The sequence below is a fragment of the Solea solea genome, chromosome 1 (assembly GCF_958295425.1).
Source record: "Solea solea chromosome 1, fSolSol10.1, whole genome shotgun sequence".
NCBI lineage: Eukaryota > Metazoa > Chordata > Actinopteri > Pleuronectiformes > Soleidae > Solea > Solea solea.
Window position 1 is genome coordinate 15434373 of NC_081134.1, and position 26914 is coordinate 15461286.

At 39.4% G+C, this 26914-nt stretch overlaps 4 protein-coding genes across 9 annotated transcripts; 3 read left to right on the top strand and 1 right to left on the bottom strand.

Moving 5' to 3' along the window:
• The first annotated feature begins 1869 nt into the window (after positions 1-1869).
• Positions 1870-3872, top strand: LOC131460678 (5-beta-cholestane-3-alpha,7-alpha-diol 12-alpha-hydroxylase-like). Its single transcript, XM_058631361.1, has one exon. It carries the CDS (start codon positions 1891-1893, stop codon positions 3415-3417), a length of 1527 nt encoding a protein of 508 aa, XP_058487344.1. The 5' UTR covers positions 1870-1890; the 3' UTR covers positions 3418-3872.
• A 2684-nt stretch (positions 3873-6556) lies between these two features.
• Positions 6557-8449, bottom strand: LOC131460672 (5-beta-cholestane-3-alpha,7-alpha-diol 12-alpha-hydroxylase-like). Its single transcript, XM_058631348.1, has one exon. The coding sequence runs from the start codon at positions 8412-8414 to the stop codon at positions 6879-6881; it is 1536 nt and encodes a 511-aa protein (XP_058487331.1). The 5' UTR covers positions 8415-8449; the 3' UTR covers positions 6557-6878.
• A 3577-nt stretch (positions 8450-12026) lies between these two features.
• Positions 12027-14792, top strand: higd1a (HIG1 hypoxia inducible domain family, member 1A). Of its 4 annotated transcripts, none has more exons than XM_058631385.1 (4): positions 12027-12172; positions 12711-12785; positions 13388-13522; positions 13648-14792. In XM_058631385.1, the coding sequence occupies exons 2-4, from the start codon at positions 12716-12718 to the stop codon at positions 13719-13721; spliced, it is 279 nt and encodes a 92-aa protein (XP_058487368.1). In that variant the 5' UTR covers positions 12027-12172; positions 12711-12715; the 3' UTR covers positions 13722-14792. The 4 variants fall into 4 exon arrangements, with proteins under 4 accessions (XP_058487368.1, XP_058487377.1, XP_058487387.1 ...); XM_058631394.1 differs by having other exon boundaries at positions 12047-12172; positions 12715-12785; XM_058631404.1 differs by having other exon boundaries at positions 12050-12179; positions 12715-12785.
• A 2088-nt stretch (positions 14793-16880) lies between these two features.
• ccdc13 (coiled-coil domain containing 13) lies at positions 16881-23526 on the top strand. Of its 3 annotated transcripts, none has more exons than XM_058649711.1 (14): positions 16881-17538; positions 18019-18230; positions 18353-18501; positions 18594-18736; positions 19314-19400; positions 19503-19619; positions 19731-19835; positions 19979-20149; positions 20233-20409; positions 20834-21040; positions 21402-21499; positions 21780-21842; positions 21934-22065; positions 22590-23526. In XM_058649711.1, exons 2-14 carry the CDS (start codon positions 18043-18045, stop codon positions 22696-22698), a joined length of 1746 nt encoding a protein of 581 aa, XP_058505694.1. In that variant the 5' UTR covers positions 16881-17538; positions 18019-18042; the 3' UTR covers positions 22699-23526. The 3 variants fall into 3 exon arrangements, with proteins under 3 accessions (XP_058505694.1, XP_058505677.1, XP_058505686.1); XM_058649694.1 differs by having other exon boundaries at positions 16882-17538; positions 20831-21040; XM_058649703.1 differs by having other exon boundaries at positions 16882-17538; positions 19506-19619; positions 20831-21040.
• Positions 23527-26914: the final 3388 nt, after the last annotated feature.

The following is a 26914-nucleotide window of genomic DNA, read 5'->3' on the forward strand; positions in this document are numbered from 1 at the left end:
AGAGGCCATGGCAGCAGTAAAGGAAGAAGTAGATAGGGTTGTGAAGGAATCAGGACAGGAAGTCCGACGTGGTGGTCCTTTAGTCGACCTGACCCACGAAATGCTGATGAAAACACCCATCCTGGACAGTGCTCTGGAAGAGAGTCTCCGACTCATTTCTGGAAATCTCCTCAACAGAGCTGTGCTTCAGGATATGACTCTCAAACTGGCAGATGGTCGTGAATATTTTGTACGCAAAGGTGACATGGTGGTAATGTTCCCTTACAGTGCAGTTCAAATGCACCCAGAGATCCCAGAGAGAAGTGTCAGTTTAAAATGCTCTCATGATACATTTTGTTGGTCGTTGTGCAATATTTGAAAGTAATTAAAGTAAGTTTAAGTAAATAAATAAGACCTGTTTTTCTTGAACAGGTGTTTTTTGTAAATATTTATCACTAACATCTATTATACTATTAACAAGAGCAAGCTAGTACAACAGGCCTTTATTGCTTTTACAAACACATTTTGGAGGATTGCAAAATATTGCCAATTATCATTATTGGCAAAATCCCAAAACATATTGGGATATTGATTTTCATCAATACAGCACACCCCTGCTGGAAAGATATAATAATAATCTGAAGGACAACAATAGGGTTCCTCGCAGTCACTGCCGCTGTTCGTGGCTCGGGCCCAAACAAGCAGTCAGAGATGGCAGACTTCACCCCATTCAAGCAACACGCCTCTGTCAGTCTCTGCTGTTAAAGTTAAATATTCTGGTGTTACGTTCCTTATTGTCTAGGGGAAACAGGAACAGCAAATTAACACTCTTGATTGATGGACTGAATGGCAGCAGTTTCTGAGATGCGACATGAGCAGAGATAATCCACAGCCAGACAAACACAGGACAGCAATAACTTACTCACTTTCAAATTAATCTAACTACAAGTTTTAAGGTTTAAAGTATTGATGTGATAAAATCGTAGCCTTGCGGAGAAACCAGTCTGTCCGTATTCCTTTTATGCAGACGACAGATTGAATCTTTGTTTAGACTCCTAACGCCAAAGTCAAATTCCATTCAGTTTGTTAATACACTAAAGCAGTCACAGATGATTCATGGAAGATGGGTCAAAAAATACCTTACAAAGTAAAGTCTATTGTGTTTCAATAATGTATTTATCACACACAGTTTTAGTCAGTTGCTATCACAGTTCTTTGTTCCTTAAGAAATACAATACTGACTGGCTGCTTCTTATCAAATCATGTTACTTGTGAGCTGCTGTTATGAAAGTACTTATTATTTGTAGTTCTCAGTTCAATGTCCAATTTACTTTGCTTTTACTTTTATTTATTTTATCCATTATTTATTATTGTATATAATCCAAGCAGAGTTGCACTGAAAAGAAATATTGTTAAAATGGCATTGAATTTTCTTCATTTGATGTGAATCCTTGACTTTACACAGTGCAGATATTGATACAACGACTATGCTACTTAATTGTATTAATACATTGATACTTAATATATAACTTAATTGTAATGTATAACTAAATTATGATGCATCTTAAACATGATGATGCTGCACACCTGTACATGAGGACATTGTCTCTAATTGACTAGCCCTGCTCTATACCTTCTTAATTTTTGAAGTGAAAAAGAAGAACTGTTACTGTCAATAAGAATGACTGAGAGGACTTTCAAACTTGTGTATAGCTGGTCTGACTGTGGTGCAGTGAAGAGTGATCTCCTACATTTGCATACGACAATATTTATTTTGTTTATGTTTGTTTATGTTTATTCTGTTTTCTCAACTGACTCATCCCACACAAAGGGGGGAGCATAAAGTGTATTTATAATGCAGGACATGGAGCTTTACGCCAGATAACTGTGTGGTCCTCAGAGTAATCAGTCATGGGACTCCTGCTCTCTATATTTATTGGCTTTCTTGCCTCTCTGATCGGAGGACTTTACCTTCTTGGGGTGTTTCGAAGGCGGCAGCCAGGAGAGCCCCCTTTGGATAAGGGGCTCATCCCATGGCTGGGTCATGTCTTGGAGTTTCGCAGGAACACACAGAAATTCATCGAGAGGATGACGCAAAAGCATGGCGATGTATTCACAGTACAGCTGGGAGGGTATTATATCACATTCCTTCAGGATCCTCTATCGTTTGGACCTTTGGTAAAAGAGAGCAAAGAAAAACTGGACTTTGTCGAGTATGCAGGGGATCTTGTACACAGAATATTTGGTTATAAAGGTGAAGAGGATGACCACCATAATCTCGTAGTCTACAGCAACAAGCATCTCAAGGGAGATGGCCTGAAGGTACTGACACAAGCTATGATGACTAATTTACAGAATCTGATGTTGCACAGAATCGATGGAGCTGCAGACAACAGCACCTGGACAGAGGATGAACTCTTTATGTACAGCTACAATATTATGTTTAGAGCCGGCTACTTGTCTCTGTTTGGCAATACACCACCTGAGTCAGAAGGAAGTGAAGAGAGATCGAAAGAGAAAGATAGAGCTGAGTCAGAAGCCTTATTCTCTGAGTTTCTTAAATATGACAAATTTGTCCCTAACATGGCCTACAGGGCGCTCACACCCAGCCAAACATTGGAGGTAAAGAGGCTGCTGGAAGTTTTCTGGAATGCTCTATCAATGCAGAAGATGAGGCTCAAGGACAACATCAGCCGTTGGATATGGGATATGCGGCAGATCAGAAATGAGAGGGGTATGAAGGAGTCAATGACTGACAGGCTCATGTTCGTGCTTCTTTTTGCCTCTCAGGGCAACACAGGGCCCGCCTCCTTCTGGCTGCTCTTCTTTCTCATGAAACACCCAGAGGCCATGGCAGCAGTAAAGGAAGAAGTAGATAGGGTTGTGAAGGAATCAGGACAGGAAGTCCGACGTGGTGGTCCTTTAGTCGACCTGACCCACGAAATGCTGATGAAAACACCCATCCTGGACAGTGCTCTGGAAGAGAGTCTCCGACTCATTTCTGGAAATCTCCTCAACAGAGCTGTGCTTCAGGATATGACTCTCAAACTGGCAGATGGTCGTGAATATTTTGTACGCAAAGGTGACATGGTGGTAATGTTCCCTTACAGTGCAGTTCAAATGCACCCAGAGATCCACCCTGACCCATGTTCATTCAAATATGACCGCTTTCTCAATCCAGACGGGAGCAAGAAAACAGATTTCTACATGCAGGGGAAGAAGGTGAAGTACTACAACATGCCCTGGGGTGCTGGGTCCTCAATGTGTCCTGGGCGTTTCTTTGCTGCCAATGAAATGAAGCAGCTTATTTTCCTCATGTTGCTCTACTTCGAGTTTGAGCTGAAGAACCGGTCCACTGAAATTAACTTTAAGAGATGGGGCTTTGGAGTCCTGCAGCCTGACAGAGATGTTCCGTTTCGGTACAGATTCAGAGATTAAACCAACTCCTTGATAACTGTGTGATCAGCACCTAATCGATGTGAGTTTCGTACTTTTTATGTTTTAACACAGGGAGCACGTGTCTGTATTAAAACATAAAAAGTTTGATTAGAGCTGAGTGTGCAGTTTTACATAAAACTAGATACCATTTACAAGGTTACATTTTTGGAAACACTCTTTTTGTCACCCTTTCACATGTGCTTTGTTTTAGGAAAAAGAAAAATGTTCATGTGCTGTCCTGTACCATTGAAATTATTCTCATCATCAACTGATGGGCAGTGTGAAATACAAAAAGTTACCACCTGGATTTAACTAAGCAAATAGGTAAGGGGTTGCTGCAGTTGGTCAGGTCTAGGTTCAGCAACATTATGTGCCCAAAGAATGAGGTCAGCTGACTACCTGAATATAATGAATGACCAGATTATTCCATCAATGCATTTTTTTCTTCCCTGATGACATGGGCATATTCCAAGATGACAATGCCGGGATTCATCAGGCTCAAATTGTGAAAGAGTGGTTCAGGGAGCATGAGACATCATTTTCACACATGGATTGGCCACCACAGAGTCCAGACCTTAACCCCATTGAGAATCTTTGGGATGTGCTGGAGAAGGCTTTGCTCAGTGGCCCGACTCTCCCATCATCAATACAAGATCTTGGTGAAAAATGAATGCAACACTGGACGGAAAATAAATCTTGTGACATTGCAGTAGCTTATGGAAACAATGCCACAGTGAATGAGTGCTGTAATCAAAGCTAAAGGCGGTCCAAGGATGTGACCCTTTTTTTTTTTAGGTGGCAACTTTTTTTTGGCCAGGCAGTGTATATTTATGATTATGTACTGGTGAACACAAGTCAAGCCTGCAGTCCCACAATCAGTGTTCACAACACTGCAACAGTTTGTGTGGTTTCTGTATAATATAAATGAATAAACAGATATACAATTAGAACAGCGACTATAAAGTTAGTGAATGTGGACAATTCAAACTCAAATAGTCTGTTTAACCAGAAACACAATGCCAATGCTGGAAATATCCAGTTACTACAACTTGGTAGCAATACACAACAAGGTCACTACAGACCACATAACACCTCATCACTTGACACTCATGGCAGCATTATGAACTCGATAATTGTAGACAATTTAACTATATCTCCGGTGTTGTTAAACCATCCTATAGTGTGTAAGGATGAGGATATATAATACATATTTGGTGACTGTAAATTATAACTGATCTTAAGCGTGTGCTTCAGTCTGTGGTGTTGGATTAAACAATATTTACAATTTATGTTGTAAATATGTAATGTATTTATATTTTTGGGGGAGGGGGAGGTACAAGTTTTAAAGGTATTTCCTGGAAATTTTTAACTGTGTAAATTTATTCTTATTTTATTCGTATTCTTGTAACTTTTTAATTTTATTCTTAGTTTTATTCTTACTTATTCTTATAGTTTTTAACTTTGTAATTTTCAAAAAATTGCTGCTATAAGATTCGTTTCTGCTACAACATTTGTTACCTTTGTACACTGGAGCGCTGTGACGAAAGAATTTCCCGCAAGGGATTAATAAAGTATATTCTATTCTATTCTATTCTATGTTTCATTTTTTAATGTGGGTTTTGGCAGGTATTTGATGCCTCACAAATAAAGTACAAATGCAAAGACATATCCAGATCCATAAACCCATTTGCTTGACAGGTCCTGTTGGATACTAAATGTAAAACTGAGAACACTGTATGAGCAGCCCAGTTCCTCCCCGTGCACAAGATTAAAGAATTAATCTCTGAAGCCCAAATAATTGTTTTATTTTGGTGGCTAAACATAATAGAAATTAAGAGTCACAACTGTAAACGGCTGGCAGACTACACAGTGGCTGAAAAAAGGGCTGATATTTTAGCTGATTTCGGTGCAGTGGGTGACCATTCTACTAACCTATAAATACATAAAACCACGTCAAAAGAATTGTAATTAGCATTGTTGAACAACACGCTAATAATGACACATTTCCACATCAAAGGGCACACAGTGGAATCAGTCAGAGATTGTGACATTGTGTCAATTTGGGGAGTCTGTTCTTGTGCCAAAATAGCACCAAAAACTAATTCTGGTCCACAGGAGTTTGCGTTCAGTCACTGTCACCTGTTGAAATACCTGTACCTGTGTGGTTGATTGGGCTATAAGCGTAGAGACAGAAATGTTATATTATGCACAAATTTGCTGTTGTTGCTATTTCTATTTGGGTCAGATAGTTTGTCATCTTTAAAATGTGGATCCCTGAGTAAAAAGGTTTGTCAAGTTGGGCTTCAAGAAATTCTTGCATTTTAGAGAATGGCTTATTGTGAAATGTAATATCAGGCATACTCCAAGCAGAGCAAGTGAATTTCAGTAAATAAACTGGTGTGATGGACCAGTAAGGTGCATCCTAGCAACTCTGAAAACTGACCCACCCAAAAAAATGTCATCAGCCACCACTTCATCTGTCTAATCCAATCTAACCAAATGAGCAACATACAAGAGTTATCTCAAATAAAAGTCTGCTTCTCCCCTTTTAACAGTAATATGCTTTAAATTAGCTATTAATCAATCATAGATTATACCACTTTGCTGTGCTCGTACACCTCTGTGATGTCACTTTATAGCCTCTGTAAAACTCCATGACTTAAAAATGTAGAATATAAAGATCCATACATGCCTACGTCCATGTCTCGAGGTATGTGGACAGTTTTATAGCATCTTTTTTTACGATTGTGGTCAATGGGAAAATTGCTTTTTGGGCTGCATGAGTATTTTGTGTTGCAGTACCACGAGTGGCCACCATGACAAAATTGTCGCTCTGAGCGAACTGAGCGCTCACGGTATCATTTCCAGGTCACTCACAGCAATTGACTGTGGCTTTTGTAAATTTGTTTCAGGATTTGTAAAAGTGTTTGGCATTTTGTAAATTTGTTTTAACTTTTGTTCATTTGTTTTGGTATTTGTAAATTTGTTTCGGAGTTTTGTAATACTGGTTTGCACTTCCAGGCCCCCGTACCGTACACATACAATCTGAAGTATGAGTTAGAGAGACTTTTAACAGCTATGTCAATTCATATTTGTGTGCTACACAGTAAATATACAAAATTAAGCATTAACAATCACATTTTTAAAAGTTCCTTTAATTATGAGGATAAATGTAATGCTTTGAAACCGTCATAAAAAGATACAAATACAAATAGAATACATCAAATTCAAACCATCATGATAACATTTGACACAAATGTATAAAACAATGCAAACACATTTTTGTTTTTTTTAGATGTTAAGAATAATTTTAGTTACACATTTCGTGACATGAACAACAGTAATCACTGTTTATCTTCCCTTATGAACAGATCATTGATAGTAGTGCATATTTGAACACATATTGAACATACAAAGTGCTATACCTCCACCCAATGTGTGCTGATCACACAGAAGTTGGTTTAATCTCTGAATCTGTACCGAAATGGAACATCTCTGACAGGCTGCATGGATCCAAAGCCCCATCTCCTGTAGTCAGTTTCAGGTATCTTCTCATCAGGATTCTTCAGCTCAAACTCAAAGTAGACCAGCATGAGGAAAACAAACTGCTTCATTTCGTTGGTGGCAAAGAAACGCCCAGGACACATTGAGACCCCAGCACCCCAAGGCATGTTGTAGTACTTCATCTTCTTCCCCTGCTTGTAGAAATCTGTTTTCTTGCTCCCGTCTGGATTGAGAAAGCGGTCATATTTGAATGAACATGGGTCAGGGTGGATCTCTGGGTCCATTTGAACTGCACTGTAAGGGAACATTGCCATTCTGTCACCTTTACGAATGAGATATTCACGACCATCTGCCATTTTGAGAGTCATATCCTGAAGCACAGCTCTGGTGAGGAGGGGTGCAGCAGTGAGTCGGAGACTCTCTTCCAGAGCACTGTCCAGGATGGGTGTTTTCATCAGCATTTCGTGGGTCAGGTCGACTAAAGGACCACCACGTCGGACTTCCTGTCCTGATTCCTTCACAACCCTATCTACCTCTTCCTTTACTGCTGCCATGGCCTCTGGGTGTTTCATGAGAAAGAGGAGCAGCCAGAAGGAGGCGGGCCCTGTGTTGCCCTGGGACGCCCAAAGAAGCACAAACATATACCTGTCAATCATTGACTCCTTCATACCCTTTTCATTTCTGAACTGCTGCATATCCCAAATCCAGTGGCTGATGTTGTCCTTGAGCCTCATCTTCTGCATTGATAGAACATTCCAGAAAAGTTCCATCAGCCTCTTTGCCTCAAATCTCTGCCTGGGTGTGAGCACCCCGTAGGCCAGGTTAGGGAAGAGTTGGTCATATTTACGAAATTCAGAGAATAAGGCTTCTGACTCAGCTCTATCTTTCTCTTTCGATCCCTCTTCACTTCCTTCTGACTCAGGTGGTGTATTGCCATACAGAGACAAGTAGCCGGCCCTAAAAAGAATATTGTAGCTGTACATAAAGAGTCCATCCTCTATCCAGGTGCTTTTGTCTGCAGCTCCATCGATTCTGTGCAACATCAGATTCTGTAAATTAGCCATCATAGCTTGTGTCAGTACCTTCAGGCCATCTCCCTTGAGATGCTTGTTGCTGGAGACTTGGAGAATGTGGTGCTCATCCTCTTCAGCTTCATAACCAAACACTCTGCGTACAAGATGCCTTGCAAACTTGTTAAAGTCTAGTTTTTCTCTGCTCTCTTTTACAAAAGGTCCAAACGATATAGGATCCTGAAGGAATGTGATATAAAACCCTCCCAGCTGTACTGTGAATACATCGCCATGCTTTTGCGTCATCCTCTCGATGAATTTCAGTGTGTTCCTGCGAAACTCCAAGACATGACCCAGCCAAGGGATGAGCCCCTTATCCAAAGGGGGCTCTCCTGGCTGCCGCCTTCGAAACACCCCAAGAAGGTAAAGTCCTCCGATCAGAGAGGCAAGAAAGCCAATAAATATAGAGAGCAGGAGTCCCATGACTGAATACTCTGAGGACCACACAGTTATGTGGCACAACGCTCCATGTCCTGCATTATAAATAGACTTTATGCTCCTCCCTTTGTGTGGGATGAGTAACAGGTTTCAGTGAAATCATTTAACTATTAAAAGAACTAAAAATGGTTTCATATGACAAGATGCATATGTAAGAGATCATTGCTCCCCTTACTGCACAACAGTCAGTATTTCCAACCCCTTGTTTATTGTAAAAAGATTGTTTTCACAGACAGACAAGGACACAGTTCTATTCAGTGTGTTTATCATGACATAATTTCTTGTAAAGTGCTGATAACACAGTACAAACAACTAAAGACTTTTGGTGGTGAATCAATGATTAATGAGAAAACTATGCTGGGTGATGGAATTGTTCTCTTTTTCCTCCATGTGGCAAGAACAAGAACAAAGTCAGTGCTGGTCAAGACATTTTATACTTCACAAGAAACTCGAGAAAGTGCAGAACTCCTGGGACATTATCCACACCCATTTCAAATGTCTGGCCAATCACACAGTAGTTATCAAACACCACACAAGCACACAAGCTGCAAGGACGCCCAAATGAGGGCTGCGAAGTAATGACGTCATTCTTGTCACAGCCCTGAGAGAGAGAGAACAGATTTCTCTGTTCTTGCAGAGCATGTACGTGCCTTTAGTTTTTTGTATTTTCACCTTTTATTTGGCTGTTTTTGTCTTTGACTTCATTATTTTTTTGCCAAGTTGAAGGTGATGGCGACCACTGACTCCACTTTCCTTTTAACTGTCTCTACTTGGACTGCATCGAGGAATGTCTCCAGATTTACGTGACCGTTGTGACCATTTCTGAATGTTTTCTCCAACTGCTTTGTGATCAGCATTCTCTTGTTGTCAGTAAATATAACCCTGATTTCTGAATTTCATTTTCCTAAATTTTTTTTCCCCAAAATAAATAGAGTCAAGTTGGAGGCACTCTGCAGAGAACATGAATGGACCAATGGAGAGCTACATAAAAACGTTGATAAAGAAAAAGATTAAAATGCTACTTGGGGATATGAGGCTTTCTAAGGTGGTGAAATGTCACGCAATCATTTATTTAAATCTAAATTTCACTTTGAATATTCCAATAGCAATTTTACTTCAAATGCCTATCCCTACTTTGAACTAAACTTGGATCTTTGAACTTAAATCTTCACCTCACTGTGTATGCTATGAGACAAACCAAAAATCCTATATATTGCATGCTTCACTATTCATTGACTGTAAAAATGTGAATAAAAATCAGCAGAAACATTTGAGCCGAGTCATGTTTGGGCTGTTTATTTCTTCTTACTGGGAGGACTATTTTTTACACATTTGGAGAATTATGTCTTTGAAATGAGTCAGTGCAAACAGCTGTATAGCTCATAAATGGTCTAAAATGACAGTATCGGAACTGATATCGGTATTGGTAGGAACATGAGTTTGAAAAAAAAAAGTGGTATGGTCTCATCTCTAGTATTAACACTCAATTCACCCTGCTGTTACGAGCCCAAGGTCATACTCTCTCCTCCAATGACTCTGTCCCCCTCTCTGTGCTTGTGGATGTGTGCGTGTGGGATTGTTGGCAGGTGTGCATGCATGTTTGAACGAGTTTTTTTTTTGCTTTTGAAAAATATATTTAAAAGGTATTTCAAACTTGACAAAACAGTCACAAAAGTCAATTAACATAAACAAATAAACAGTGAAAAGAAAAACAAAAATACAATAAAATAAGCATACATGATTCTGTCGTGTACCTATTGTGCTGGGTAACAATTCTCACACAATTCCATGTGTGAGTTTAGTCAAGATATGTGAGAATTTGCCCCCACATGAAAAACAACAACAACCCAAAACCAGCTCTGGATTTTCCTGTTAGTGGTGTAAGTTAATTTTTTCTACAGCTAAGTATCAGATACATTTTATAAACCAAAGTCTGACTGTTGTTGCTTCTGCCCTCTTCCAAGTAGGAGTAATCTATTTCTACTAATGTATAACTTGTGAGGCAGAAGTCCAAGATTAAACATCTGGGAAAATTAGTAATTGTGCAACAACGTTTCGGGGAAACTCAGCTTTCATTAATTGCATCAAGCTGTGATTCAGGCTGGATACAAAAACAGAATCACTTTCTGTGTAGCTCTCAGTTTAGAGGTGGAGCATTTTCATGTACTCAGTAATGGATGTGATTGAAAATGTAGTAAAGCACAATACTCAAGTAAAAGAACTGATTTGCACAAATAATTTAAAAAGAGTAAGCAAACAAAGAACTATTAAGTTACAACAATGACAGCCCTGTAATTTGTAGCTTTCCACATCTGCTTAAAAGAAATCATCACAATTATCTCCTGTCCCTTGACATACAGCCCCACCTACTGGTTCATACATGTCATTGGAAAACAAATGCACTAATAGCACCAATTGCACTGTTGTCTTCGCCTTTAAACTAAAGTAATGTTAAGGCAATATTTTATTAAACTAATTAAAACCCTGATGTCATTTAAGTTATCTGATAATGTATACATCAGAATTCAAGACAGTGGTAGTTGAACATTATTAGGTCATCGAATAGTGTGTACTATCATATGAACTAAACGATACAATCACAATGTTCTTACAGAATGTGACACGTCGCCCACACACATTTTAACTGCTTTACAAAACATATATACCATTTTTTTTTATTACTCGCCCAATTTAAACAGAAATCATTATTTGTATTCATAGATATTTTGCTTGTAATAGTGATGTGCTACGTGCAGATGTTCTTGTTGGGTGAAAGCACGTTACAGAAACGTGCAGTAGCTACGAGTCCTCGTGACAGGAGGCCATAAAACTACCACGATTTATGAGGCCCCCAGATACCGCAGAGATTAATGTGCGAATGAAGATAACTCACCTCCGGCCACTTCCGGTTTGGAAATGCCGTCGAAAAAAAGGGGCGTGTATAGCTCAGATAAAATCAAATAAAGGCACAACAACGTTGAAAATATGATATTTTATCCATAATCTGCGTAAATATGAAATAATTCAAACACTTACATGCATGTTTAACCATTTACGAGGACAATGGGGGCATTTCCGTTTTGCTGCGTAACAGTCAACGTCCTCAGAACCGGCTCACATGCATTTCGCCATTTTGGATTTCACGTAGGGGCTGGCAAATTGATGCTGCGTTCATGTCTCCTCGGATAACTAACACTGTATTTTTACAGCGTTTATTTTAATGCATTATTAATCATTATCTAATCACTTTCGCAACAGTTGTATATGTCCTTATTATTTTTAAGATGTCTTTTTTTCGAACTGTATGACATTTATGAATCTCTTGTTCCTCACCCCTGTTACTTTACACATCTTTCTTACTCCTTTCAGACACGGAACAATGCTGCTGTTTGTGATTATTGTTATGTTTTAGTTACGTTGAAATCTATTGTTGTTGATACGTCCCTGACAATAATCCTTATATTAGTACATATTTAACATTTTAACGCTTTCCTCATACGCCTAAGGCAAATATGAAAAAGCATGGCAGGTTTATATTTCCAATTTTTTCCTACAGTTGAAGGCAGCACACCCATGATTCTCCCTGCTTACGTCAGACCTACGTACAATTTCGTGATTACTTAATCCTTGGTAACAGCACGTAACCGGCTGTTTTACTTCCTTGCAGGAGTTCTTCAACGCAGCCAAAAACGCTCTCCTCTCCGGGTCATTTCTTATCAAACAGCGACAACATCATTAAACAGGTAAAAGGCAAGTTCAACCTTCTGTTGTGTAGTGGCTTGTATGGGTTGTTTAGTCGAATTCTCTCGCTCGAGCTTTATCTTCACCTGTTCTTAATAGTTTGCTTTTAGTATGATCGTAAGCAACGTTTATTGTTATTATTACATTACTATTTTCAGTCACTTGTTTCTTAACATGTACAACTGTACATGTACAGTTATTTAGGCCTTCATCGAGATTTGGCTCTCCTCTGCCCTTCATGTATAACCTCTGTGGAGTTCTTGTGGTGTTGACTCAGCTAGCCCACCTGTAATATGCTGGTTTTAAAATAAATTAGTTAATAAAATGTATAGTACTAAATGTGTAATATTGTAATTAGGTCTTATATATTAGCAAACTGTCATTGAGTTTAACTCGTACGACATGTGTAAGTAATGCTCAAACTTTTTTTGAATAAACTTGATGATGAGCCAGGCTCATGCTAAGACTTTGGGCAGATAAGATTTATGACTTTTGGCCTAAGGCTCAGTACTGTATACTAAATGTTCTCTTTATTGTTAGTCAGGATGTCTGCCTATGACCAGAATGATTCCAAGTTGATGCGGAAAGTGAAGGAGAATCCATTTGTTCCAGTTGGTGAGTAGACTTCGTGCCCTCATGACTGCATCAGTTTTAAAGATTTATTTGTCAAATAGAGCAATGAAACAAATTTGAAACTCCTGCAGGCTTATTAAAAAACAAAAAAACCCCATCTAAAACCAAATAATCAATTATCAAAATAGTTCAGTCAATTTAGTAATTAATGAAACGTTTTCTTTGGTAACATTGCCCAGTCCTAAACTAGATAAAGCAATTGGAAAGTGCAAACCAATCAACTCCAGAAAATGTCATCAAAATCTGTCCTCAAATGTCATGCTGCTGACAAAAACAAACAGGCAAATGTAGGCAAAAACATAATGTTCCTAGTTGAGGTAATAAAACAGAATTGTTTTGAGTCAACTGTCAATGTCAACGTTATTTATATAGCACATTTAAAACAACCTCAGAACTGTACAGGCACAACAAATACACATACAGAAATGGGTAAAACAAAGTCAAAAAGCAAACTACAAATAAACAAAGACATATGAGTAAGTGTAAACCTTGCACAACGTTTATAACACCTTGATTTTTGTTATAGTTATTAGTAGTTATTAGTTCAGGCTTGAACATTCTTTTTTTTTTTTGGCTTCTTGCAGGAATTGCAGGATTCTTTGCCATCGTTGGCTACAGACTGATGAAGATGAAGAGTCGCGGAGACACAAAGATGTCGGTGCACCTTATCCACATGCGTGTAGCTGCGCAAGGCTTTGTGGTTGGAGCCATGACAGTTGGTACGTAGTCACGTCTCTGATGAACACTTCGCTGTACAGTTTCACTTGGACCCAAACTACTTTGAAAATTAAAGTTAACATAAGGGCTGTCATGTGACTCATCACTCTGTTTCTGTGTTTTTCAGGTGTCCTTTATAAAATGTACAATGATTACATCGTAAAACCCCGAGAAGAACAGAAAGCGGCGCAAGACAAGTGAACCCAGCCTCTTCCACACTTGCTTTATGTCCCTCATACTAATGTATTATCTACACCAGAGGTCTCAAACTTGTGGCCCCCCAATCAATTCCCCGCGGCCCGCCACTTAATGTCAAGTTATGAGTTATTTCTGTATGAAAGAAGGACTTATTTTCACTCACTGACCAGCTACCGACCAAGCTAGACAGTCAGTGGCCCCCAGGTCATTTGAGTTTGAGACCTCTGATCTACACAGATGTATCATATTATTTGAACAGGCACAAATCTTTTTAGCAGCTCACCTCTTCTGTACATGGCTGTAATGTATTGATCATACTTCCACCATAGGGTCTAGCTGGTGTACCACTGATCCCAGCCACTGGACTCTCTGTGTGCCTGTGGTTATAAACCCTGCTGGTTTGATGTTCTGACATGACTCGACTCGAGTTTTGTTGTCCCTTTTTAAATGATCAATGGTAAGTCAGTGGAAGATAAAATGCACGATGTGTAGCATATTTAAAAACCGTGACCAACCTGGTCATTTAGTTTCAACCACCATCATGGCCACCGTATATTCTTGTATATATTATAGCCCCTTTTTATTTATTTATTTATTTTTAAAAAAGGGCCTCTGAATATAAGCAAGGAATACTTTGACAACTCTGGACTTACAGCTAGACCTGAGCTCTCAGAACACCAGAGATACCATTCTTTAAAAAAAAAAAAAAAATTAAATAATGATATGGAAATGAAAATAAAATAAAAGAAAACAGCTTAAAAAGGGCCTCATTTCTTTATTAGACCATATGAGCATATTGTACAATTACACTGGGCTTCATTTAAAAGATATTCCAATTGTTATCATCATGCTGTGATTTACAGGGATCCAGAATTTCACAAGCCCTCAACTGACCTCTAAACCTACAGACAGGTGTGCATAAAAACAACTGTGTTACCTGCTTCATGACGTATATGCCTTAATTTATAAACACAAAGCCAAGCTTTGGATGTTTTGTGCAAATGCAGAGCAGGGTATTTTAGAATATTTTTTGTTTTGTTTTGTTTTTCATTTGGAAATAAAAAGTGACAAGTATTTTCATTCTGAAATGCTGTTGTGTTTCTCTTGCACTAAAGAGTAAATCATCATACACTCGAATAACGTCAGTACTGATGGATAAACTGATTAAACAAAAATACAACGTTTAAGGAAACATCATCCACAATGAAAACAAAAACTGAACAAAGCTTTTTATGAAAGTAGGATTAAATGCAGATTTTTTTAATGTATTGTATCCAAAACCGCCAAATGATTGATCACAAAGGTTCAGCTGTGATCTCTATTTTTAACCTCCTAAAGGAACTTTTTTTGTGATCACTTACTGTTGTCCTACTAGGTGTCCCAAAAAAAAGTATCCAAACAATAAAACCATTGACTGTGTTTGAACCACTCCTTCCACTCCCATTAAATACAACTTCCCTGTTCTCGAAGCCCAATAGCAATGTTTTATGGTGTGACTTTTTTTTTTTTTTAAATTAAATAATTGTTTGAAAAAGTATTGAGGAAAAAGAAGCATTAATATGACTTGTGTGTGGCAGATGAAAAACAAAGCCTCCAGGAGTCGCAGCACCCTGAACTCAATCTGGGTGATGAACCAGGAACAAAGGGGACAACCTGGTTCTAAACCTGGGGGACATCTAGAAGTGACATCTGAGTTGATTATCACAATAAACAGAGCAGGTGACTCAAATGATTAAATTACCACAGCGCACATCAAAAGCCTTTACACTTTCCTGCGTATTGTAAAACGCTGTGTCATTGTGACTCTGTATTTCTAGTGATGGGCGTTACTATCGAAAGGATGAGGCTATGTGACACCCAGTAAGTACTGATGTGTACAACCTTGTTGTTGTAAATTACAGTGTCTTATTGTTGTCTGAAATTATTCCTCTTTTGTAAGTCACTTTGGATAAAAGTGTCTGCTTTTAAATGTATGTAAATGTAAAATGAAGGCACTGTTCGAGTAACCTGTCTGTTTTCCTAACATGAACATGAAGTTACATCCCCTTAATAATACACCTGAGGCTTTGCACCACAATGTTCTCCATCACTCATTTATACAGACAGTGGGAAAAACAAAATTTGGTGTGGGAGTTATTATTGTTAAATTACAAGGCTTAATTTACTTCCATTGCAACTGTGTTGTTAACCCCTGAGAAAGGCCTTTTTAGTGAAATGTATACATTTCAAATAAACTTGACCGTAGTCAAGATATTCTTTCTCTGTTTGTGTGTGAGTGTGTGTATACTTGTTTTTGTTGCTTCGTTAGGACCTTCTCTGGACATTTTTTAAGGATTATGCAGACCAAATCCCAGTCTCAACGAGATAGAACCTAATTCCTGAGGCTCTGGTTTAAGGTAGGATTAAGATGTGTATTGCGGTTACATTAAGGTTGGGGTAAGGCATTGACTAGTTAAGGTTAAGGCTTCAGAAGTCATTGCAGTGAATTAAAAATAACAACTAATCATGTAGCTGTTAACTCCTCATTTGTTTTTTACCAAATTGGCACCCTGAAAGATGTTATGGTTGCAACCCTGACCTCTCAACCTGCACTAAGCAATGACTATGGTGCTGCAGAGGTTTCATTTCAAAATGTACAGTGTCTATACCGTATTAATTCTATTCTTTTTCATTCATACAGTAGATGTGAAAAAGCATGCTTATTATTTATTACGTTTACCATGACTGTCTTTACTGCTGATTGATGGATGGAACAAGGAATTGATGGATTTTCCTGTTGACAGAGAATTTCCCGAAAACACTGACAAACATCAGCACTATGTCACAATACAAAGAGCCACAAACTACTGTGTGGAAAGCAAGTGTATTAAGTGTTATGACAAGATCAAAATATCCGGTATAATATGAAACATCTGCTATCAATGAATGCTGTACTTTCTCGGTGAAGACAAACTGTGTTACATTAGACACAAAGGCAAAGTAGTGTGTGTTTTTCAGAAACAATTTGTTGATTTATTGTGAATAGTTACTTTAATGTTTCTGATTTGTCGATTTATTGTGAATCGTACCTTGGATTTGTTGGATTTTTTTAAAAAAATTTTAGAGTTAGTTTTTGTTGCATGTATACATATCAATTCTGATTCTCATTCTCATTTGAATTTCACACATTTGTAATTTAAAGATCAGGAACGTTTGTCACATTAAAAATCAGTAAAACAAAAATTGTCATTTGAAAATCAGAGTACAAAGGTCTGCATAAAGGCACAGGTGAACCAAACATGAATCCTCACTCAAACGTTGTTATTGTTCTGCGTGAGACACTCCTAGAGACAGAAATTACAGATTTGAAGCCTACTAAAACATTTTAATCAGCACTGCTGTGTCACACTGTCCAGTGTGTTCACCTGCTGCCACTGGAAAAGACATCCCAGAATAATATTACTACGTGCCGGCAGTGAAATGGTGGAGATTTATTTCGTAGACCCGCCCCTAGCCTGCCTCTGATTAGGTAACGGAGAGCAGAGCCAATCATTTCGTTTGAGGACAAGCAGAGTCAATATAGGGGCGGATCTTCGTCCATCATTGGTGGAGGCGGGGTTAAAACAACAACAACAACAACAGAAAACCCCAACAACATTGACGACTGTACGCTTGCTCCCGCGAGATCTTGTTCCAAGTCTTTGGAGGGGCGTTGTCATGGATACAAAAGCGTCGCACTCAATGGGGGAAGCTGCAACACTTTCTTCAACTGCTGTACAAAATGAGGCAGCGCCAAAGCATTTGTTTCTTTGTACACGGAATGTGCGTGGATACATGACAGGTGAGACATTCGTAGTCTTGACAAGCTTGACAAGCTTGACACGGAACTTTAACGTGTCAAATCCCATGTAATGATTCACATAATCGTAAAAAGTGCTTGTGCGTTACCTAGCAAATGCTGCTGTTTTGCTAAGAGGACTCGAGTCAGTTTCAACCTGTTCTCTGTTGGGATCACGACTTACGCTAAATTCAGGCAACAGGCCACTTTAGCCTCTTTCTTTAAATCAACACAGACATTTAAATGACACATATTTGAAACGTAAAGTATTCAAACTTAATAGTAAGAATCCAAGAAGAAAAAAAAATGAAGCATAATAGTATTTCATTCTGAAAGCATAATTGTGTTAATTCTTATTTATATAATATGTATCAATTATTATGTTTTATTATTATTATTATTATTATTATTATTTATTATTATGTAACACACAACACACAAGTATTCAAAAGTTGTCGTCATGAAATTCACTTTTTCTTGTAGCCCCACAGGTCTAAATCACAGATCATGGATCACCAGGATGAGCTAAATGACCTGCGGCTTCAGTTTCAAACTCTACAAAAGCAGCAGGAGGAAAGAAAACTGGAGAGAAAAAAGAAGAAAGAACCAGATCCCCCTGATGCCAGTGTTACACCCGATAATTTGGATCTATTGAAACAAGGCATCCAGGCACATGACCTGCCTTCAAATGACAGGTGAGTTTTACAAAGGCTGAATCAAATGTTTACCTGCCATTTATTTAATATCTACCTGAATAGTTGTGTCTGAGAAATTAAACTACTCTTATTCTTAACTTATAATTATTGCTGTCCTATAGACACTTACAGAATGAGAATCAGAATTTGCTAGATCAGCTGAGAGAGCTGAAAGATGAACATGGCCGGCTCTTCAAACTTCTGGGTGAAAAGGATTTTGAAATTAATCACCTAAAGAAAACAAGGGAGGAAGAAAGACTGGCTTTCACAGGTATACATAGACTTCCATAACTTAAACTTAACGTGCACCACAATGATATTAGACAAGGTTATCGCTTCCTCATTTTCCACTCCTCCACTTAGGGACATCAAGCTTGGCCGGGGACGTGGCAGCCACCAAGATTGTCGAGCTGTCCAAGAAGAACAGAGAGCTAACGGCTGAAGTTGAGCGAGAGAGGACTAAGTCAAAGCAGAGAAGCAACAGGATCAAAGAGCTTGAAAAAGAGGTAACGCAAGGATACACAAGGCTCATTTCATAATACATCCCACAGAAAGCATTATGTTAAAGACAAGATAAGTTAAGATAAAATAAAACGGACAAATTCAAACAGAAAAAAAGGTAAGATAGAATGAATTAGATACACAGACAGGATGGCAGGCATGGCACCATTGAGCATCTAGAGCTGTTCTTCTGTACATCATAGTTGTAAATGCTACTCACTGGATACTTTCTATTTTTTGGACAATGCTCTATAAACTTAAGTGATCATTTTGTGTGTATCTCCCGTACATCAGCAGTTTCTGAAATACTAATAACCATGCTACGCTCATAGTCCCTTAAATCAACTTTCTCTCCCATTATATGCTCAGTTTGCACTTCCGCAGGTCACCTTGACCACGTGCACATGCCTAAATACTAAATACAGTGCGTTGCTACCATGCGAGTTGTCGCTTGGACATTTGCGTTAACAAGCAGTTGAATACATGCACCTATTAAAGTAACCAATGATGTTTATCATGTCAATTGTTGCGTCAAAGATTGAATAATTAAAGATATTATTGAAATGTGACGCGTGTCTACAGCTGCAGTCTGCCTTGGCCCAGTGTCCGACTGGACAACAGATGGACACAAAGTCACACAATGAAAAGAAGATACTCGATGACTGTGAGGTAATACATTGCTGACATACAGTAGGTGCAGGTCCATGGCTTCAGGGTTGTAATGGTGGCAACTCAATGTAAATCGTGCTTCTTCTTTTTCCATCTCTAAAGCAGGAAAACCCAGCAGTGAAATCCCTTCAGGAAAAATTAGCTGCTACACAACTGAAGGTGGCTGAGTATCGCAACCAGGTTCAAGCTGTCAAACAGGAGCTCAAAGTAGCTCAGAAGGTAGTATCTTGTTTTCCTGCTTAAGTCAAGCTCAAGAAGAACATCAAGTGTTCATATAGTGAAGAATCGGTGACATGGATTGAAATGCACAAACTGCTTTGGCTGTTGCAGGTTTTGATCAGTGAGGTTGGAGAGGAGGTCAACCTTCAGCATTTACAAAGCTGCCCAGGAAACTTTAGAGGTCGCTCTCAACAGATACTGGCTCTTCAGACGAGGGTGAAGTTCAATCATTTCAATTATACCTCGACTCATTATGTCTTCCTCAAATTCAAGCTATCCGGTCTATAGCGGAGCTAAAACCAACATAAGAAGCAAAAGAAATGTCAAATATCAAAATGAGATTAATGATCATGCAACAGGTGCGAGATCTTGAGCAGCAGCTGAACCAGTCAACACAGAGGAGACAGCCAAGTGTCCTGAGTGTAGAGGAGGAGTTTCTGGGCATGAGCGTTCTTCAGAGAACCCCTCCTCAAGACAGGAACCTCAGCTACATCCGCACCATGGAGAAGGAGAAGAAGGAGGCGTTTGAGGTGCGTATGCATATTCTGGATGATTGAATTTGAACTTAACTGAATGCATGAAGCCCTTGCTGCTTCCCTCCCAAACTGTACAGAGGATCTCAGTGGACTACGCAGCCCTGCATAAAGACTACGAAGAGGTGAAGAAAAAGCTGGAAGCCGTTAAAGCCAGGAACAAATCTCTGTCTGCTGAACTGAAAACTCTTAAGTTCCAGATTTCCACCCTGCTGGAGAAGGGAAAACATGACGATGAGCTTGTGGATGCTCTGCTGGTAAGCCATATGGAAAAAAAAAAAAATCTACTGTTTATGCACGTAATGTTCGGACAAATTGTAGCCTAATTTAATTTAGCAGTGCTGTCAGACTCAAAGAGCATGTTATAAGAACTGAAATACATTATATTGCACTGCAACATTGGGTTTAAAGTGCGGAAAAAGGTTTGAGATGGAATAAGAATTAAGTATGGTCGAATGTTTAACATAATGTATTTGAATATGCTCAATGAAAGGCACAGGATACTTGAGTTGTTTTTTGAATTTCAAATTTAATTTTATTTCACATACCAAATGGCAGCCATTTATATTACACTTATCAGGGCCCCAGAATGTAGACAGGGGGATCTCCTGTAGTGAGCCCAAACTTTACCAAAGTGTTGCTTACACCGTCTGCTTGTTATCCCCCCCCGTCTGACAGAAGCAGCAGACCCAGATGCAGGAGGTGCTGAGACAGCTCAGCCAACAGCAGAAGGATCAAGGCAAAGCGATCCAGCCGAGTCAGAGACAACAGCTGAGCAGCGAGCCTGCCGAGCACAACGCTCTCGTCCACAAGCTTAAGCAGACGGTTGCTGAGAAAGAGACAAAGATTAAAGAACTAATAGAGGAAATCCAGCAACTCTCCACCACGGTAAAAGAAAAAGAGAGAGAGAGACAGAAGAATGAACCTTTTAAAAAGAGACAACATGCAAACATTGACTAAAATAAATACAAATTGAAACACTTCAAAAAATAACTGGTAAAACTGAAAGGCAACAACAGGCATACATATTCTGTATATATTTTTTGGTTGTGAATGTACTTAAGTGCCTAATTATGCAGGGCTTTGTGTGTGTGAACGTTTTTTAATTCCAAATTTGATTCGGGGCCAGTGTCATGAAAAATAAGAAGGCTACTGTTCTAATGTGGTATTTGACTCTTTGGCCAGCCTTATTATCAATTCCAAAATAATGTCTTAAAATTCTGGCCAGTCATTGTCTGTGTGTTTACAGGAAGAGGGCAATGGAGGACAGTCCAGCATCAGGTCAAATCGCAGTTCAGGTTTTTCCCCTGAAGAGGGAGACATTCACAAGCGAATAACATCTTCAGGGTATGTTGGCTGATCATGGTGAATGATAACTGGGGTGTTTCGGTGGTTTGATTTCCCATATTATGCCACAGACTATAATGGATCTGGCATTTATATCTTGTGATTTCTTCTACTAACTGTTCATGATAGGACAGGGTTGTGAGACATCTTGTCCAGCACCAGCTGTTGTTAATTCCTCATGGCTCATGGGAGGTTCATTGATTTTGTTCGGTGCCTGACAGTGTTGTCAGTCTACGCCGCTGCCGTCTGTTAATACAAGTGTCTGTTTTTTCTTCCACAGTTCACTTAATAAATACGGTCATAAACTGGTGCTGCCTACTGTGAAAAACAGCATCGAATTAAAGTACGTGGTCTTTTTTTTTTTTTTTTATTACCACTATGAAATACATTGAAAGCAAAATGAATCAGTTCATGTTGTGTCCATTTGTTTGTAGGGGTTCAGGTCCTTCAAAATGTCCACAATGTTCAGCTGATGTGAGTGCACTCATGACTCAGAGTTATGAATACAAAGTCCTTTGTGTGGAGAAGGACAGACTTCTTGAGCTGGTGAATGTCCTACAAATAAGGTATTTTCTTTTTCAACACGTCTTTGTTCTCTAATTTAACACTATTCAGGTTTTTCGTACTGTCAGTGGTACGCACGTTGTGGAAATGCAGTGCCTGGTGGGTCGTATGAGTCTTTACTGATGTAAAGTCATATATTAATATTAGTGTAATAATATGTAAGCTCTTTCTCAGTGTTGGCCCTTTCATGTTCATGCACCTTTTGAAGCAGATAGTTCTTATTATTTATATTTTCTTTTCGTTGGTAAAAAAAACCCCAAAACAACCCACAGCCTTAAGGAAATTGTGCAATGTTACAGCAATGAAACACTCTCTTCATTAAATGTCTTTGTTTATTGCAAATACTTCAGAATATACAGTTAGTTGATTAGAAATAGAATATCTTTAACACAATGTTCTGAAAATGATAATTAAATAAGGTGTACAGACACTTGAGTAGTATCAATTTGTCAATATCAAAGCTTCATTCGCCATCAAGGGATGAATGCATCACTGTCATTTTAACTCGTGTGTTTGAATTTTCCAGTGATAAAGAGGTAAACCAGAGGTGTTTGGACGCAGAGCACAAGTATCAGGAGGAGCGCCGCAAGACAGTAATCCTGGAGCAGCAGCTGGAGAGGACTAAATTAGATTAGAAGTGAAGGCCGTGCAAACAGCAGGGCTCACTTACAGCAGCGTGTGACAGTGTCGAGCTGATTTTTGTTGAATTTTTGCTCATTTTGTTTATCAATGCTCACCGGTTGCTCTCTTGGCTGTCACCTCTGTCCCTCAGGAGCGGTGTCCCCCCTGCAAATGGATGACAGGACTGCGTAAAGCATTCACACACAGACAAACTAAAATTGACTGCGCATCAATTTGATTGGCATCTGTGCCGCATACGCTCCTGCCTGGTATACGGTCATCCCAACCCTCATGTTTGGGCGGCACAAATATGTTCACATTGCACGACAGAGGCCATGAAAGTGCCAAGGGCATCACCGAAGAGCACACTCCACAAGGACCTGTAGCTCTGAAGTGACGTGATGAGACAAGTCAAGCATGTATTCCTGCAGGCTCTGTGACGGCGGAGACAAGACACTAACCAGAGAAACTGGCTGATCCCTGCTCAACCTCACGTCCAGCTGAGCCCCACCTTCTCCCGTCACATGTGTCCAACAGCAGCCTTATGGGAAACAGACTCTTCTGTTATGCCGCACAAGCGTCACACAGAGCCTCTTCTTCTATATTGGAGCTGTCAATGACGGTCCGTGATGCTCCCTTTGTGCATTCAGGTGACCTCACTTAAACCATTTAAGAATCCTGAGTAGCAGTTTTCAACTTAACCTTAATGGCATCAGACAAGTGGTCTCACCCATTACAGAAATGTCTGGTGCTGATAGGATGTTTCCCCATGGTTTCATATTTTGTCAGTTTACAGTTTTATTAATGTCACTGTCACATTTTATTAAATCAGTGTATGTTTTTTTTTTTTTTTTTGCGCTGCTGGCAACCTTGAGTGCATTGCAGGTATAAAAAGCAATAATTGATGTTTTTAAAGTGTCTTGTAAACTAATGAGACATCCAACTGAATCAGTGAAAAGGAAGCCAAATCCTGTCCAGATGTTTTGAATACATTGTTTGCCTTCATGGCTGTTAACCTTCCTAGGGTTTTTAGTTGTTTTGGCTTCAGATGGTTGTACGTTAATGTGTGACAGGCCAATCCAAATAGTAAACACCTCAGTTAAGTTCCCAAAAGCATCAATATTCCTTTAAAAATATTAGTGTTAATAATTTCTGACTCGCTGACCAGCTGTGTTGGAGTAGTGGCTGAAAATGAATGCAGAGTCAAGCTACATAAACTCTCACTGTAGTGCTCCGTGCAATCCCCGGGCCATGTCACACATACTGTATGTACACTATGAGATGTTAAATTCTTAACTCAGTGGTTGTGTGGATATGCACAGCCTGGTGGGAGTGGCCCCTACATTCATACTTACATCCGAGTTATTTTCTTCCGATGTAGCCAAGAGGATTTCAGCAGAGACCCCCCCCCCCCCCCCCCCCACACACACACACATCACGCTTAATTTAAAACCATGGCTGAGTTAGTGTGCAGCTTCAAATACCGCACTATTTCTTCCAGGACCCTGTGGGAGATTGGCAGGTCCCCATTGGACTGAGTGAAAAAGTGCCACAAGACAAAAATATCAGCGTTTAGACATGATGAAGAAAGCCTTTATGCTCGGATTAACAAAAAACAGCTTGTTTTGAATGCCTCCTGGATAGAAGGTGTGGTTCCCTTTAATGTAGTAGCGTAAGGAGGAACAGATGAGATACCATGTGACTACGTGTCCTGCACAAATACAAGTTATATATGAAATAGTGCAGTGTGCACCAGAAAAGGTGTTGATGGAGCCAAACTTGTCACTGGTCCCAAACTGCATTCAACTCCAGGGAAAACCTTGAACTTAACACATTCATTTTTATTATCTTCTTTATATTTGCTGTAGCACACACTAATAGGGAAGTCAGTGTTTGTGAGCATGCGTAGTGTTTCATTTCCACTATGTGATACCGGATAGGAACACAACTATACAGAGCTCCGGTTTTAAATAATGCTTTCCGCTGTTCAATATTCTTTTCACTATAATTCCAGTAAAAGGAAATTGTTTAAAACAACAACTGCTGACTTCAGTCGTTTGAAAGTGTCATCACTTTCAAATAAATTAGACTTCATCCAACAGTTTTAATATTGTTTTATGCAGCTGTATTACGCAGAAAGGAGTAGATTTATTCCAAAATGCCCAATAACCCACCAAACCAAACACAAACTTATGTAAACACAGCATACGTAAACAGCCTCACCTATTTGTCATTCCAGGTTTGAATGACTCCTTTCTCCATCCTTCTCCTCAGAGGTATTCCCTCGTTCTGGACCAATGCTTCCTGCAGACCATTGACTGCATCCAGAAACTAAAGTAAATAGTGGAGCTGTGAACGCAGAGGTTAAAGTTAGCCATCAGTATATGAGGGATCTGTGAACTTAAGTCAGGCCAGAAAACGGTTTGTGCCTCTATGAGTCCATTCATGTACCAGTGCCTCTCATTTACATGTAATGGAAAGAAAATAAACAGCAGAGTCCTAATGTGCTCATTTACAGTAAGTAGAGATTAAATGATGAGCATTTATCTCACCCTCGAGGCAGCACTGAAACTATGATTTAACACTATTTCTTTTCGACAAGTGAAATGTTTGTGGAAGTCTTCAAGACGAGTAGAATTGCTGCTGACACTGTTTACGACAATTTAACAGATGCCTTTGATCTCTGCCTCTTGTTACGAACTCGCTCTTTAAACTCAAAGTTGTGAAATGCAGTTTGTTTTATTTGCACACACACACACACCAAACACAAATAGTGAATTTGACCTCTGCATTTAACCCATCCTTCTTACACACCAGTGAGCAGCATAATGTGCCTGGGGAGCAATGGGTGGTTTTTGTTCCTTGCTCAGGGCCACCACCCAAGACCTTGACCTGTCCTGGGATTTGAACCGGCAGCCCTCTGGTTAGCCCAGTTCCCTTCCACTTGGCAATGTGCTTGCTCATTTTCAAACTTTGGCTTTTTCTTGCACTTTGGTGCAGCGAGGTCTTCTGTTTATTTTCGGCACATCCAACATCACTATTTGGCGGTGTGGTTGATCACGCACTCTATATTAACTCATATTAGTTGTATTTCTGTCAGTTCTTCTGCAATGGTGCAATAAATGAACTAAACTTGCAGTATGCTTAATCGATGGTCTGTTCAATAACTATAGTACTTTTTAATTGCCCTTGTCATGTCATCATTGGACTATAAGCTATGTGATCTCCGCCTTTAAAGTAAATTAAAAATTTGGTAATTACAGAAATGGTACAATACTTACACTATTACAATAATAATACAATAGTTATATTCCTTACATTTTACTGTAAATTTTATTAAAACAGGCAAGTATAGAAACATGGATTACTCCATGTTTCTATATTGGTGGAGGCATTACTGCAGAGTACACCAGCTGTGTTGGGAAAGTGCAGAGAGAGAAAACTGACACTGAAATAAAGTGACTCTGAAATGGTGACAACCCTTCTTAGAAAATGTGTTCTCTTTTTGACAAACCATCTGTGCACTGAATGCCCAGACTGACGACCCACAACCTCCACTCTGCACTCATCGCTGTCTCATTTGCACAATAGTTATTAAACAATTTTTCCACACAAATCGAAGTTGTCTGTGTACATGGAAATAGATAATCTGTTTCCTCTGGAAAATAATCCAGGTCAAATGTGATGCCCCGGCAATAAGAGTTAAAACTAGATGTTTTGTTTTATTTTAGTTTCTAGCGCTCTGACATTGCTGACATTGTTGCATTTTTCAGCACAACTCAACTAAAGCCAAAATAATATAAAATACCATGCAATAGGTCTGGAAGTTTGAGTCACTGGCCGTGTCATGTGTTCCCATCATCAGTGGAGGAGATGTCCTCAGTGTTCCAGCTGACTGACACACATAGAGTCCTGGCCTGTGATGCTGAGTGTGGGTGTCCAAGCAGCAGACATGTGGAGAAAGGTCCCACAACAAACAAAACACAACAACAACATTCTTGTATTGCATGCTGACACAATGGTGTTGACTGTCTCTTCGCAGACACGGTTAAGGTGAACCTCCTTGCTCTGAGACACCTTTTGGAGATGTGTGCATAAGCACGGGTGATCACAAGCGGCTGCTGTTTGTAGTTGTACCTTTATTCGTTAGATAAAAATAATTGGAAAGACAAAAACGAGGATGGGATGTCAGCCGAGACACCACAACGCCCCAGGAGGCTGCCTCTTTCT